Genomic DNA, 15,517 nt, shown 5'->3' with positions numbered 1-15,517 from the left:
TGTTGTTTTGTTAAACAATTGTGCTGCTATTGATCTAATACAGCCATGAGTCTTTTTGGGAAAGATGCAACAAGTTTTTCACACCTGGATTTGGGTATCCTCTGCCATTCTTCCTTGCAGATCCTCTCCAGTTCTGTCAGGTTGGATCGTAAACGTTGGTGGACAGCCATTTTCAGGTCTCTCCAGAGATGCTCAATTGGGTTTAAGTCAGGGCTCTGGCTGGACCATTCAAGAACAGTCACGGAGTTGTTGTGAAGCCACTCCTTCGTTATTTTACCTGTGTGCTTAGGGTCATTGTCTTGTTGGAAGGTGACCCTTCGGCCCAGTCTGAGGTCCAGAGCACTCTGGAGAAGGTTTTCGTCCAGAATATCCCTGTACTTGGCCGCATTCATCTTTCCCTCAATTGCAACCAGTCGCCCTGTCCCTGCAGCTGAAAAACACCCCCACAGCATGATGCTGCCACCACCATGCTTCACTGTTGAGACTGTATTGGACAGGTGATGAGCAGTGCCTGGTTTTCTCCACACATACCGCTTAGAATTAAGGCCAAAAAGTTCTATCTTGGTCTCATCAGACGAGAGAATCTTATTTATCACCATCTTGGAGTTCTTCAGGTGTGCTTTCATGTGTCTTGCACTGAGGAGAGGCTTCCGTCGGGCCACTCTGCCATAAAGCCCCGACTGGTGGATGGCTGCAGTGATGGTTGACTTACTACAACTTTCTCCCATCTCCCGACTGCATCTCTGGAGCTCAGCCACAGTGATCTTTGGGTTCTTCTTTACCTCTCTCACCATGGCTCTTCTCCCCGATAGCTCAGTTTGGCCGGACGGCCAGCTCTAGGAAGGGTTCTGGTCGTCCCAAACGTCTTCCATTTAAGGATTATGGAGGCCACTGTGCTCTTATGAACCTTAAGCGCAGCAGAAATTTTTTGTAACCTTGGCCAGATCTGTGCCTTGCCACAATTCTGTCTCTTCAGGCAGTTCCTTTGACCTCATGATTCTCATTTGCTCTGACAGCACTGTGAGCTGTAAGGTCTTATATAGACAGGTGTGTGGCTTTCCTAATCAAGTCCAGTCAGTATAATCAAACACAGCTGGACTCAAATGAAGGTGTAGAACCATCTCAAGGATGATCAGAAGAAATGGACAGCACCTGAGTTAAATATATGAGTGTCACAGCAAAGGGTCTGAATACTTAGGACCATGTGATATTTCAGTTTTTCTTTTTTAATAAATGTGCAAAAATGTCAACAATTCTGTGTTTTTCTGTCAATATGGGGTGCTGTGTGTACAATAATGAGGAAAAAAAAGGAACAAATGATTTTCGCAAATGGCTGCAATATAACAAAGAGTGAAAAATGTAAGGGGGTCTGAATACTTTCCGTACCCACTGTATATACACACACACAAATTATTTATAGATATTTACAAACTTTTATGTTGATACGATTAATCGGTTTGACAGCACTAGTATTTACACAATAAGTGCATTGTGTCAAATGAGTAGTTTAGTACATACATAGTTTAAGACACTTAATATAAAGTGGGTCCCAATTTTTTATTGATTGACGGCTCTAGCTAAATAAACAGATCAAACTCAAAATGCAATTTTAACTTGGAAACTCATCCAAGAATGCAGATGCAGAGATCTGGGTGTGTGGATTCACAAACATGGCAGGACCCAGATATACGCTGTTATTGATAAACATCAGATAAAACAGATTGTTCTATTGTGTTATTCGTTTAATTACAATGCCAAACTTTGACCATTTGAAATGCTCATCTATCTATCCCATTCTTAACAGGATATGTGTATTGTGGCGGCCTTTCCACTGAAGTACAGTAATGAATAAGCAGAGAATGATGAAGAACCACCATCACCAATATATGTGAACCAAGATATCCATATATTATTGCCAATATGGAGTACACAAACAAAGCCAAAAACAAAAATTAAACATGATACCCTGAAAGCTTTTTCAATTAAATGTTTCTTCAATAAAAAACAATTTTAATGAAATCCAACCAGTAGAGATGGTCCTGAAGACAATACATAATTAACCTACCAAAGTAGGCTTTAATGTTTTCTGTCCAAACAATAGACATTTTCATGACATAAATGCTGGTGTAGAGTTTTGGCTTAACTTGCACCTGAAAAACTCAACAGTTTTTTATTAAAATGTAATTAAAGGGTTAGTTCACCCAAAAATGTAAATTCTGCCACCATTTACTCACCCTCATGTCGTTCAAACCTATATGGCTTTCTTTCTTCTGTGAAACACAAAAGAAGATATTTTGAAGAATGTTGTTAATCAAACCATTTTTTGTTCCCATGGATTCCCATTGTCCAGTGGAAATCAAAAAATACAATGAAAGTCAATGGGAACCGTTTGATTACCCACATTCTTGGAGTGACATGAGGGTGAGCAAAAGATGACAGAATTTTCATTTTTGAGTGAACTAACTTTTAATACCCTGAGATAAATACCCTTTTTTTTTCAGTTCAGTTTTAGAAATGCTCCTTTAATACACATCTGTTGGAAGTTTGAAATCCTTGAAGCAGTAAAAAGAGATGTCACCATGATCCACCACTGCAAACGTTACTGGGACATCTCCACTTTGGAAGGACAGCTGCTTCATGACATGCAGATCTGGCACGGGACCGTCAAAACTGTCAATGAACGAAGACATAAATCAGTTGGCATGCTCAGATCAGGACCTTTTCAGACTGTACAAATTTCTTGTCACATGTTAATAATAATAAATATAGCTGAAAGCAGCAATTACGGGGACAAGCACTTAATAAGGCCATTACTGACATTGATGGACATATACTTTATTTAAGGAACTTTATGAACCTTGCAAAATTCACAAGGCTTAACACTTGCTTTAGACTGGATTTGATCAAACAGTCTTTAAACCGCTAACCTGTTGCTTTACACAGCATGCCACTCATACACCCTGGTTTGCTTAATTTAAAAGTGGAGCATTTTTTACATGAAAAAGTGTTATTTTACTTTGTGCTTGTCGCTTGACACTGGGCGGCACAGGGAAGACATGCTTTCCCCCAGCTGTCAAGGTTCAGAAAACAAAAGTTGAACAATGTTTTCAAAAGTTATGCCTTTTTTGCAAAAATCCTTATATCTCTGGAACACTAGGTGGCGCTGTGATCAAACTCCTCAGGTACCTTAAGGACACGCTGTCAATGATCCCTACCTAATTTGTTGCCGATAATGTCAAATCGTTTAAAAGATATTGCAATTTATGCCAAATTTCAAAATGGTGGACAGGCAATTTGTCTGATCTTGGCAAATTTGGTAGAGGGATTCGAACCTGCAGACACCAAGATCTTGACTTTCTGATAAAGATTTCAAAATTTATGTGAAAAATTTTTCGTAATGTGCTTGGTTTTCCCAACTTACGGATATACCCTCAGATCTGGGTGCTGACAAAGTGTACCAAGTTTGTTTCGATTGATCAAAGTTTGGGCAGGATATAGAGCTGGTAAGTCCCGCCCATCCGTAAAACCTCCGCTGGACCTCTAGGTTGAAAAACCGTCAATGCAAGTGAATGGGAGAAAATAATTATTTTCTGGTCCCGTTTGAATTGTGCCATGAATGTGAACATATGTTGTCTGTGAATTTTTTATATAATTTTTCATGTTACGAGTTCGACAGTATATGGTATGATTCTTCGGCTAGCAGTTGTGGAAAAGACATAACGAGAAAGACTACATGTCGCCTATGTGACGTCACCCCATAAAGTTGACTTACCCGTGGTTTTCGCCACGCTCAACGATTTTGTCCTCTCCCTGAAATAAGGCGGTGAAGTGCACCAAAGACACAGCCATGTTTAGCGGGATCCGTGAGCTAGTGTCCGTGTGCGAGTGGTGGTGACGTTTCAAACGCGTCGAAAGCAGCGAAGAGTTGTAGTCCACAAAGTGCTCTCACACAAAGTCTAACCGTATCAAACTTCTACCCGCTAAACTGTAGCATTCTTCACACGAAAAGTTATATAAAAAATTCACAGACAACATATGTTCACATTCATGGCAAAATTCAAACAGGACCAGAAAATAATTATTTTCTCCCATTCACTTGCATTGACGATTTTTCAACCTAGAGGTCCAGTGGGGTTAGCGGAAGGGGCGGGACTTACCAGCTCTATAACATCTAACTGGATTTTGGGTCAACATCGTTAACTTTTCTTTCTTTTTTTTGTGAAGAAAAAGGTACAAAAAAATTCTGACATTTTGGTCAGAATTGGACCAAATTTAAAGGCGGAGTGGTGAAAAAACTGCATACAGAACATTTCAAAATGGCCACTACTGTAACGGTTGAAGTCTTAATGTAAGATATTGAATGTGATCAGCAAATTACATGTACTAAGACTTTTGTTTCTATGACAAAGGTTTCAAACGTTATAGCCATTTCAAAAGTGATTTTTTTGCTATAGATTTGGCCTTATAGTTAAATTACTATTCATGACCACCACTATAATATTTGAGAGGATTTAAGAGCAAAACTGTGAAGCTAATAATTAGCATTTACATTATTTCTTCTGTTAAGGGTCCCCCTGTAGTCTATAATTATATCCATTTAAAATTCATCTTTGATCACCAAAATGACATTTAAACATAGACATATAAACAACATTAAAAGCTTGATTTTTGCCACAGGGGGACTTTAAAACTTTTGTATTTATTTGAGCTGTAAAAAAAAAAAAAAAAAAAAAATCAGTATATCCGGTTATTACTAAATTTGTTATGTTTAATCCTAAAAAATTTTTTAAAGGGTAAAAACATCACAGACGGGTCATATTATGAGGCCAAATAGCACATTTCAAACATTTTTATGACTTTATGCTTATTCCATGTCGTTGCTAAGTCCTGCAAAATCATGAAAACCAGTTTTCCAGCATGAATCAGCAGTCTGTGTGATCCAGACACTGTATAACTAAGGCAAAATAACAAAACCAACACAGCAGGAAAAAGACAACCATTAAAGCACGTAATGAATGGCTGGACTAATTTCAGTGTATTGTGTATCAGTGTATGTTTACCTGCAGACACACATGCGGCTGTACGGCTTTCCAGGATGGCTCTTTTTAAACTCCGCCACCGTGTCCGGCTGGTAAACATCAAAACTAATCTTCCACTGGTCTGACGGGGACAATCTGACAAAAAATACAGTTTGTTTAAAACAGCAGTTCAATCATCTCAAAGGCTTATTTGACTTCTCTGTCAATTTCGGGAGAAAGCTACCAGGTTTACTCTGACAGCGATTCATTTCATCCCTGAATATGATACGGCTACAGGACAGTAAATGTGGGCTTATTCACCTGGAAACTCCCTCAGACCAGCTCGAAGACTTGACAATGCTGATCTGGTCCAGCAGTTCACCTGCACCATGATAATACAAAACAGATGAATGTCACATGAGAGTGAGGCAATGACACGCATCTTTCACAAACATTACATTTTCTAAGCACAAAAACCAAGATCATATATTAAACCTAATCATCTAGTTTTGATCTGTTTGACACTGAAACCTCACCGTAGAATAATTAAAAACATCATTACAAACCTATTTTAACTACTAAAAATGCATTTCACACATATCTCATTTTTTACATAATAATTAAATTATAATTTGTACATAGTATAAATAAATTACATTGAAACTAACCCTTTAAATAACATTAACAATACAATTGCTTAATGCATCCGGTATCATGAACTTACAATGAACAATAAATATCAATCTTGGTTAATTTATAAACAAATAAATTTTTTAACATTTAAACTATAAATTACTATTACTCAATGTATTATGAACTAACATGATATTATCACTGTTATTATATTATATTATATTATATTATATTATATTATATTATATTATATTATATTATATTATATTTCTTCATTTAACAATTTATTACTTGTTTGGTTGTTGTTGTTGTTGTCTAAAACTACAGCTATAAAAAAAAAAAAAAAAAACGTAACTAATAATGTAACCTTTGCAGTTAACTGAAATAAAGAAGTACAAAAATTACTAAAACTGAAGCAGAAATAAAAATAAATTAAGGATATATAGAAATGGCAAAAAAACAACATAAAAAATGTAAAAACAAAGCATATAATTAAAATACTGAAATTAAACAAATTAAATAAAAATAAAATAAAATAAAAGCTAATTCAAAGTATTATGACAGTGTATAAACAATACTAAAATACCTGTTAATACCAATTTATTTTATAAATTTATTGCTAAATGTATTTACATTTCTTTCTTTTTTCCATTTAGAAAAGTAATATACATTTATTATTAAACTAGATTAATAAATACTATAAACAATTATTGTTTATTGTGAAATCATATTCACTAACTAATATTAACAAATTGAATCTTTTTTTTTTTTTTTTTTTTTTTTGATACAGTCATGTAATAAACCTTATTAGAAAGAATAACCAAATGCTTCTTTATTCTTATGTCAGCTTCACCAGATATTATGCTCAGACTGCTGATGCATTTAATCACGGAGAACAAAAAAACTAACACATTAAAGTGAAATGTATTTTCTAAACCAAGTAGGGCTGTGAAACGATTCATCGTCGTATATGTGTGTGCGCTGTGTATAATTATTTTGTAAATATAAATACACACACATGCATGTATATATTTAAGAAATATTTGCATGTATAATATATATATATATATATATATATATATATATATATATATATATATATATATATATATATACACACACATTAATTGTTTCACAGCCCTACCAAACAGAACGGCATCTGTGAGTTTGAGTGGCCCCATCAGGTCTTGTGAGTTTGAGACAGGATATCTGTTTGACCAAACAATGGAGGTCAAGGTTCGTTCTGACACTTTGTTTAGGAATCTAGTCATTGCATGTCTACTGAACAAGTGTTTTCTTACGGTGCGAGGCGCACTGGCCGGGCTGAGTGAGCGGCGTCACCTCCCTCTCCCACAGATGCGCGGGTCTGTCCTTCTGTCGCCGTCTCCTCCTGTCCTCCAGCAGCTGGAAATACTCCACCCAGTTCCTGCAGCACCGCACCTCTCGGTCGCTGTTAACATCCCTGCGGTAGCGATCGTGCTCTCTCTGCCGCTCCCTGTCCCGGCGTGACAGCTTCTCCTGCTTCATGTTGAGTCTGCTGAGCCATGGAGCCACGTCACAGTCGCCCACCTCCAGAGCGCCGGGTAATAGGCTACGGTCTGGGGATGCCAGGCACACGGAGCGGCTCCTGCGAGAGCCCAGGTCTGGGAAAGAGATGCTGCTGAAGTCCCAGCGAGGAGCTGCGCTCTGGGCTTGAGGAGGTGGAGGCTGGATATCCCTCTCCATCCACCACGTCCTGTCCGAGGCATCGGCGGACTGCAGGGGCGATTCGCTGCTCTTTACTAGCTCGTCACTTTGGTCTTCGGCTGTCGTCTTCTCCACTGGTGACGTGTTCTGTTTGTCACTGAGGCCGATCAAGACAGATGAGAATAGGGAATAAGAACTAAGCGGCAACCTTCCGGTCTCTCTTTTGAAACCAACACGGAAGTGACTTAAACTGCAATTCATTGACTGGCCGCTAGAGGCAGGCTCCAAAAGAGAGTCAATCCCATATATCCTCCATGTTAAAATGCCCAACTTTACAGCAGAAAAAAGAAAATTTTACAGCCTGGTACAAAAGGTGGTTTTGGTCTATATAGCTAATTTTGCCCTTCATGACAACTGCGAGGGCGGTGAATTTTCTTTATAACTCATCTGTTTAAATTATATTAAGCCTTACATTTCTGCATAATTAAGGGCGTGGCCACTTGAGTGATAGGTGGATTGCCGCTGCTGTCATTAGCCATTTGTCTGCTGTCTGTTAGCCGTCACGTCACCTCGACGTCGGCTCCGCCCACTTTAGGCTTCAAAAATGCTCTTCAGAAACCTACGGGTGACGTCAAGGACACTACGGTCATATTTTTTTACAGTTAGAACTTAATGCTCTTCGGTCACTTTTGACCGAAAAAGTATTGGTTTATTTTTTTATTTTTTTATTTTTTACTTTAACGGAAATGTACGAAACTTGGTAAAGGTTTTGGCACTTGCTATGTGAAAAAAATAAATAAATCATGGACATGATTCGGAAAAGTTAAATGGTCCTGAAAAAAATAGTCCCACTTGTGGTCCTTGTGATCAAAATTACGGCATTGGAAATTAATGGCAGACGAATTTCATCTAGTGGAAACGTTTGGTACTGCAGCCAAACAAAATCTGTCTGAAAGCTCTTTCTTTTTTTTCTTTTTTTTAAATCAAGCTCAAATTTGAAACAAATCGTTTCGATTTATGGCTTGGATTTTCTTGCAGTTTTAGAGTAAAATGTGTTTTTGAAAATATATATTTCATATCAAAATTTAAAATAGTATTTTTGTGCATTTTTCATAACAGTTTAAGTTGGAAATTAAATTTTCAGGTCTATGCTCAAAACGTGAATAAATGGATTATAAATACATCGTAAATATAATTTTGTACTATAAAAATCCACTAAAATACAAAATATTAAATAAAAAACATCATCAAACTAAAATATAGTAAATAAATTTCATTGAAATAAACAAAAAAAAAAATCTGTAATTTTTGACCGACATGCGAAGAGCAGCAGAAGGTTAAGTAGAGTAGTTGGAAAATTTAACAGGGGCTTGGGGCAAAAATGCCACCAAAATAGACAAAAATGCCCCTCAAATTCAAAAAATGCTCCAGCACAATTAAACAGAATCTATAACGACTGTCACGTTTAAAGCAAAACGTGACCATGAATGAAAAGTGTTCATTGCGGCCAGCGTTACCAAGTCAGGCTGCTTTTAAATTGTTGCCACGGTTCGAGTGTTTTCCCCGTGGGTTAAACTATAAACAATAGTGGGTTAAACTATAAACAATAAAATTATAATTGAAGTTTCAGAGCCAATTACATCATCGCCACAGACCATCGGTAGTTCGAAGGTGTTGGCAAGCTGTTTCAAACTCCCGAAATGAACACTAAACAAATTTGTTTTGCCTTGATTTTGTTCTAAATGACGTCACACCAATTCGTTCGATTTCGCTTTAAAGGGCACATAACACACACACAGTTTCTGCCAATCTCATGTTAAGTACCTTGAGTACCTAATAGAGTATGTAAATTGTATGTATGTATTACCGCTCTATACACACCTAAAAATAAAAATCATAATCCAAAATTTTCCAGGAGCTGAAAAAGACATGAGGTGTACCTGGATACAGGACTTTGAGAGCGTTTCCTCTTCAGCTGTTTTCTCTGCTTGTCCCACGATGATGCCGGCAGATTCAGCTGTCTCTCATATGTGGATGGGACTGAACTGTGTGAAAGACGACTTTTATTGGACACTGTAGTGAAATATCTGATGATATAATTTCGGTACACGCCAACGCAATTGATTGTGCTGAGGATAAGTACGTGATTTTTACCTGGGGTCAAATCTGTTCACAACATACCCAAGCCTTTTCAAATGTCCAAAAACCTAAATGAAGGAAGACAAATTACACTTATGAATCAGTATATGTTTACGGTACGTTTTGCTCTTCTTTGTTCCAGTGGTTTGGAATTTTCTTCTGACGCTGACTATGTATATTATTTTAAACATTTGTCAAAAGTGCAAAATATTTTTAACAGCAAAAAATACTGAGTGCACCTTTAAGAAGAGAGTTTTCTCATCAGGAGACAAACCTGATACTGATGAAGAGTCACAGTCTCACTAGAGAGAAAGCGCTCATATCCCTCCTGAATGGACAACGGAAGGTCCCGGTAAAACACCTGCACATTGCCCTGAATTAGGAAGAAAACATTGCAAAGATACAGTTTACACAAAAATACTAAGCCGTTTTCAACACTGATGATAATCAGAAATGTTTCTTGAGCAGCAAATTAGCATATTAGAATGATTTCTGAAGGATCATGTGACACTGAAGACTGCATAAATATACAGTTCCCATAATAAAAGATAATAGCATGATATGTCCACTCACACATTCCATGAGGTAGAGAGCCTCTTCAGGACGCAGGTACTGCTTCCCTCTCTCTGAAAAACCCATCGTCTGCCAAAATTTCCCCTGCAAACACACATGATAATTTATAATGCCCTGTTTACACCTGGTATTAAGATGCGTTTTGGTCGATCGGATCGCAAGTAGACGAGAGAGACACATTACTGTTTACAATTCCTGGTGTTTTAATCCGTCTCTTTTGTCCACTTTCAACCACTTCTGTCCTGATTTCTTCGAGGGGAGGATCTATGAGCGGGTAAATGTATGTTTTTTTTTTTTTTTTTTGATCTCTAATCTAATGGACAAAATAATAAGGTCATGCAATTTACAGCTGTAATCAAAACTCCCATTGCAAATCAGGTTTATTGGCAAAATTTACAGACTTTCATCTGTTTGCAATGAACAAATCAAACAAAGGTAATGGCAATAGCTCAACACAACAAATGTTTCAAGTGGTTTCCCCAGAATTCAACTGAAAATTCAACTTTTTAATGACTTCTGCAGTCTAAAAATTATTCTACCCCCTAAAGAGAATCCCTCACAAAAGCACAAATCTGCAAAACAGGTGTAGTCTCAAGCACACCTGATGCAACTAATCAAGGGCTTCATTAGTTGCACCAGGTGTGCTTGAGCTAGAACACATGAAATATCTTCCCATATTGTTTACTCATTAGGTCAGTAGGCAGAGAGTAGATGTCTTTTGTGGCTGTTTGAACGCATCCGACCACATGAGAGTTTACACTACGAAAGCAATCCAGTCTAATGCGTTTTCGAAGTAAGTGGTCGAAAGTGGACAAGCTCATAACGTTTTAGACTCCGTTTACACCTGTATTTAGCGTCGTCCACTTGTGATCCGATCGACCGAAACGTATCTTAACGCCAGATGTAAACAGTTGACAATGACCAGATGGAGATGATGTTTCATTTGATGTTTGACATGGACTCACTGCTGGTGACTGCAATTCCACTAGTCTTTCCTCAGGGGTCCAGACAGCTTTCACTAGATTCCCTCTGTGCGGAAACACAAGCGCATCAGCTTTAGCTTAGCTCTTCTGTGCAGAAAGTGAGCGTGTGTTTTTAAGACATCACTCACAGTCTCTCCACCCTCTCCTCGGCCAGGAGCGTCCAGTGCTCGTCCAGACTCTGCTGCAGACGGGCCGTCTGTTTCTCGGACCCATCGGGCAGGAAGTCTTTCTGACCCCTCACTGGTATCTTATGGCTCCGGGACCTCGCCTCAAACAGCTCTGATGGACTGCATTCAAAGCCAACACAAATATAAAGAAATGCAAAAAAAAATTAATATGCAAATATAACTAATGCATGTGTAACAGAACATAAATCCAGACTTAACAATCGGAACCCTGTAAACCTGACATATGACATAATAGTCTGAAAGAACATTATTTGAAATGAAACGATTTATTGAACCTTTAGACAAAGTATAAAAGAAATAAATGCAAAAGTGTTTTATGTTTTATGTCATATATATGACACATCAGGCTTTTATGGCTCATATAGTATGATATAGGGAGAGTTTGAAGCTCACTCTAGTGGAAGAACAAAACACCTCACTTTTATTCAGAGGGCCAAACTGAGGAAAAATACGCAGTTTGGTGCAGTTGCTGATATTTATAGGGTCAAAAAGTAAGATGAAATTCTGATAGCTTATAAATCAATAGCATGTAAATCAATGAGATTTCTATTACAGTATAGTGACTACTTACATAAAATGGATATAAATATCAGTTGTCACTCTATATCTCTCAATCTTAGTAAGATGATATTTAATGTTTAGTTTGTCCAAAGGCAAAGCTCTATGGTTTTAGAACATTGAGATTGAGAGATGAACAGATAAACGTTCCTCAAAAGCCTGAGGGATCATATTTGATACTCATATCTGAACATGATTTTTTCACCAAATGTTTTAGGGATAGTCAAGTAAATCTATTTTTTTTTTCAGGTACAATAAGTGTTCATCTTTGAGTATCACTAACAATATAAATGTTAATCTTTTGTTTACTTTATAAAAATAAAAAATAAAACAGTAAAGACTGAAACTGAAACAATAAAAACACTTCAATACTGATTGCGTAAAAATTATGACTACCATGTCTGTAATTTCCACCAGAACATGCTTAAAATGAAATATGAGACACATAAGGTTAATATTTCAGATCAGAATATTTTTATTGTGCATCATTTTCAATCAAGCAGTAATTAAAGGTGAAAATATTATTTGTGCACATTTAAGATATGCACCTATCATAGCAATGCAATTAGCCTTAACAAGACTACAGAGTGATAACTTGTACTGCCTTCATTTCTAAATGTTAGCAATGTAATTTCCACCACAATGATTACATCGCATGCATTATCTGAGGCGTTGGGGAAATGACATTCGTTCATCGTGGTTCAGAAGAAAGACATAATTCTACTGTAATGCATATATCCACTATTGGAAATTTTTGAAATAAATAGTGTAATGTTTAATGTGTGTTTTAAGGGATTTTAATGTTCATAGCTGAAACACCCATGAATATGGGCGACAGTGATCGGACGAACACAAATGTGAGTTCCTCATATATTCAGAGTCATAATAAAATTCTGCAAACAAAGAAATTTCTCTAAACTGAGAACATCTTCTGTCATATCCAGGTGTCACATGATCTAACTTTTGCATGTTTGTTTGCTAGTTTTGGGAGAAACGAAACTGTTCGAAACTTTGAATCAACTGAATCAATAAATTATTCATAATGATTCGAAGCGCTCCAAACGCCACACGCTGGTCTCAAAGTTTCGAACAGTTTCGTTTCTCCAAAAATAGCAAACAAACATTTCTTTAAAAAAAAAAAACCAGTGTAAATGCAAGGAAAACTCTCACTAAAACTCAAACTAATTGCATATGTTTTATGGAAGGTGTTCTATGACATACGAATGATCAATTCATCATGAAATACCATTAATTATAAAGGCATTATAATAGGTCTATGTGTCATTTTTTTTAAAAATTGTAGGGCTTGTTTTGTTTGTTTTATGGAGAGCCAATTGAAACTTTGAAACATTTCGAAACATTTATGATGAAAGGAAGCCTCGTTTACAGAAATCACGTGACTTAGCTGCTACGAATCACTGATTCGAAATAAATGATTCGCAATGTTTTCAAAGTTTCACGAAGTGTGTGTGTGTTTAGAAAGCTTCGCTGGTGTTTGCTGCTGTCTAGCGCATGTTCTGTGCTTCGGTTTCAGCACATTGACGCGAGGGTAATCATCACTTGTGTTACTGCAGATCACGAACAAATAAATGAACTATATCGGCACAAACAATAAACAACTGTTTTTACAATGAATAAACGATGACAGTTACCTGAGTAGCTCCTGGTAAACATTGAGTTTGTGAGCATCTGTGGATGTGTCTCTGTCTGCCATGTTTACTGCTGCCTGTGTTGTTTCGGGGTCCTAGTGCGCAAAGAATACAATCAATGTAGATTATACATGCGATTGTGCTCCTTTACCAATAGATGGCAGCACAGCACATAGCTACTATATAGACTGTGGTGTTTTGTTTTGTTAAAGAATCAGATGAAAGTTACAAACAGAAACAGACGGTTAAAGTACAGTATTAACATATTAAATGACACATGAGAGTGCTGCAGGGATGCTGCTGTGCTATTATTTAGTCCAAAACCTGGAAACGAATTGCATTTTAGCACTTATGGTTCCTCATGCTTTTTTTCACCATAGTTCAACAGACAATAGAAGTAATTATGAAATGACATATAAAGAAGTAGGCCACTGAAGTCCTACAGTTCAAAAACCCAGCTAACAAAAAAAAAACGTTCCCATTAAGGTAATCCCATTTATGAATGTTCTCTGAACATTTTCTTAAAAAATAAAAAAACATTTATATACTTTCTAACCACAAATTTGATTTTATTTTAGAAAATGACCGATCGTTTCACTAAGACCCATATTTCTCGACTGGGATCGTGTCGAGGCTTTGAAGCTGCACTGAAACTGAGATTTGGACCTTCAACCCGTTGGACCCCATTGAAGTCCACTATATGGAGAAAAATCCTGGAATGTTTTCCTCAAAAACCTTAATTTCTTTTTTTGACTGAAGAAAGAAAGACAAGAACATCTTGGATGACGTGGGGGTGAGTAAATTATCAGGAACATTTGAATTCTGAAGTAAACTAATCCTTAGTTTAACAGATCAACTTTTGTGGAAAAAAGCTGTAAAAGTTATCTTTCTATGGCCCACAACAATGATGCAACAAGAGAGTGAACTATTTTTTAGACTAACTATTTCATCACTTGATTTCTGTTGGCCTGTTCACAGTGCCTGACTCTTTGATGAAGCGCACTGCCTATGGCTGGTCTCTGAAGTGCTGTCAGGGGTATCAGGTGAAAGGTGTGAAGGGTGACGTGTGTTTGTCCGTATCACACATCCAGCTGTCTTTTGTTTGACCTGAATGGCACACACAGCTCAGGCACCTGAGATAGACACCTCACAAACCAAAACACTGCCACCACCACCACCACCACCACAGCTCCTCCACCCCCTTCCTGAAAGTCAACAATAAACCACGCTTCCAGTAAGCCAGATAGCTCCCCAAGTCCTACCCTTCGCCATGGAAACAAACGCCTTGAGCTGACAGTGGTGTCTCTCTTGACCAAACGAGGCCACCCATGCAGAGAAATGCATGGCTCAGCATGACACTTTCTGTACGTATATATGAAATGTGATTGTGAAATGTGACCCTGGACCACAAAACCAATCACATGCGTAAATTTTTTTAAATTGAGATCTATACAGCATCTGAAAGCTGAATAGAAAAATTATTCAAACAAATAAATTGTTAGGATAGGACAATATTTGGCCGAGATAAAACTACAAATCTGGAATCTGAGGGTGTAAAAAAAATCAAAACGTTGAGAAAATCGCCTTTAAAGTTGTCCATTTATGTTGGCGATTGTGCTGCATTCACTCACAAAAATACATGTTTTTTTATATTTACAGTAAGAAATGTACAAAATATCTTCATGGAACATGATCTTTACTTACTAAAAAAACAAAACGATAATTTTGACCCATATCTATTGTTGGCTATTGCCACAAATATATCTGTGCGACTTGTGACTGGTTTCGTGATCCAGGGTCATATACACTGTAAAAAGTGAACAGTTGGATCAAAAAAATTAAGAAAAAAAAAAAATTATTATTAAAAAATTACTTAATTTGGTAACACCTAAAGAAATGAAGTTTTCTCAACTTAAATTATCACGTTTTTCACGATAAAACGTGATAATTTAAGTTGAGAAAACTTAATTTCATGAAAAACTGCTTTAGATAAAGAATATTTATCAATAAGTATTCAAGTTGCTTCTTCATTTTTCCTGGTCTCCTCTTGTGAAAAAGAAGCATTTAGTGTGCGCTCGTCGTGTACTTCA

The 15,517-nt window shown here is 37.0% G+C and overlaps 2 protein-coding genes across 5 annotated transcripts in view; both read right to left on the bottom strand.

Annotated features, from left to right (window-relative positions):
* LOC308702727 (tripartite motif-containing protein 16-like) overlaps window positions 1-15,517 on the bottom strand; it is a 662,678-nt gene that overhangs the window by 29,166 nt on the left and 617,995 nt on the right. The window lies entirely within an intron of this gene.
* On the bottom strand, window positions 1,229-13,531 carry tsen54 (TSEN54 tRNA splicing endonuclease subunit). 4 transcript variants are annotated; one of them, XM_081385938.1, is made up of 12 exons: window positions 13,431-13,531; window positions 11,161-11,319; window positions 11,015-11,078; window positions 10,050-10,133; window positions 9,751-9,849; window positions 9,492-9,544; window positions 9,278-9,382; window positions 6,953-7,494; window positions 5,340-5,400; window positions 5,061-5,174; window positions 2,488-2,670; window positions 1,229-2,270 (listed from the first exon to the last, which is right to left on the bottom strand). In XM_081385938.1, the coding sequence occupies exons 1-11, from the start codon at window positions 13,490-13,492 to the stop codon at window positions 2,523-2,525; spliced, it is 1,491 nt and encodes a 496-aa protein (XP_081242064.1). In that variant the 5' UTR covers window positions 13,493-13,531; the 3' UTR covers window positions 1,229-2,270; window positions 2,488-2,522. The 4 variants fall into 4 exon arrangements, with proteins under 4 accessions (XP_081242064.1, XP_081242063.1, XP_081242065.1 ...); XM_081385939.1 differs by having other exon boundaries at window positions 1,235-2,235; window positions 2,474-2,670; XM_081385940.1 differs by having other exon boundaries at window positions 1,235-2,235.

This window comes from Scardinius erythrophthalmus, assembly GCF_964197995.2.
Source record: "Scardinius erythrophthalmus genome assembly, chromosome: 1".
NCBI classification, from domain to species: Eukaryota; Metazoa; Chordata; class Actinopteri; order Cypriniformes; family Leuciscidae; genus Scardinius; species Scardinius erythrophthalmus.
The sequence above is the reverse complement of the archived record's forward strand: the minus strand, read 5'-3'. Positions and strand labels throughout refer to the sequence as shown.

Excerpts from the sequence above, each read along its gene's own strand:
- tsen54 (XM_081385937.1), bottom strand. The coding sequence starts at position 13,492 with ATGGCAGACAGAGACACATCCACAGATGCTCACAAACTCAATGTTTAC. Across the intron at positions 9,545-9,750 it reads TGACTCTTCATCAGTATCAG|GTTTTTGGACATTTGAAAAG; the intron begins GTTTGTCTCCTG and ends TCCTTCATTTAG. Across the intron at positions 9,383-9,491 it reads GTGAACAGATTTGACCCCAG|TTCAGTCCCATCCACATATG; the intron begins GTAAAAATCACG and ends TCTTTCACACAG.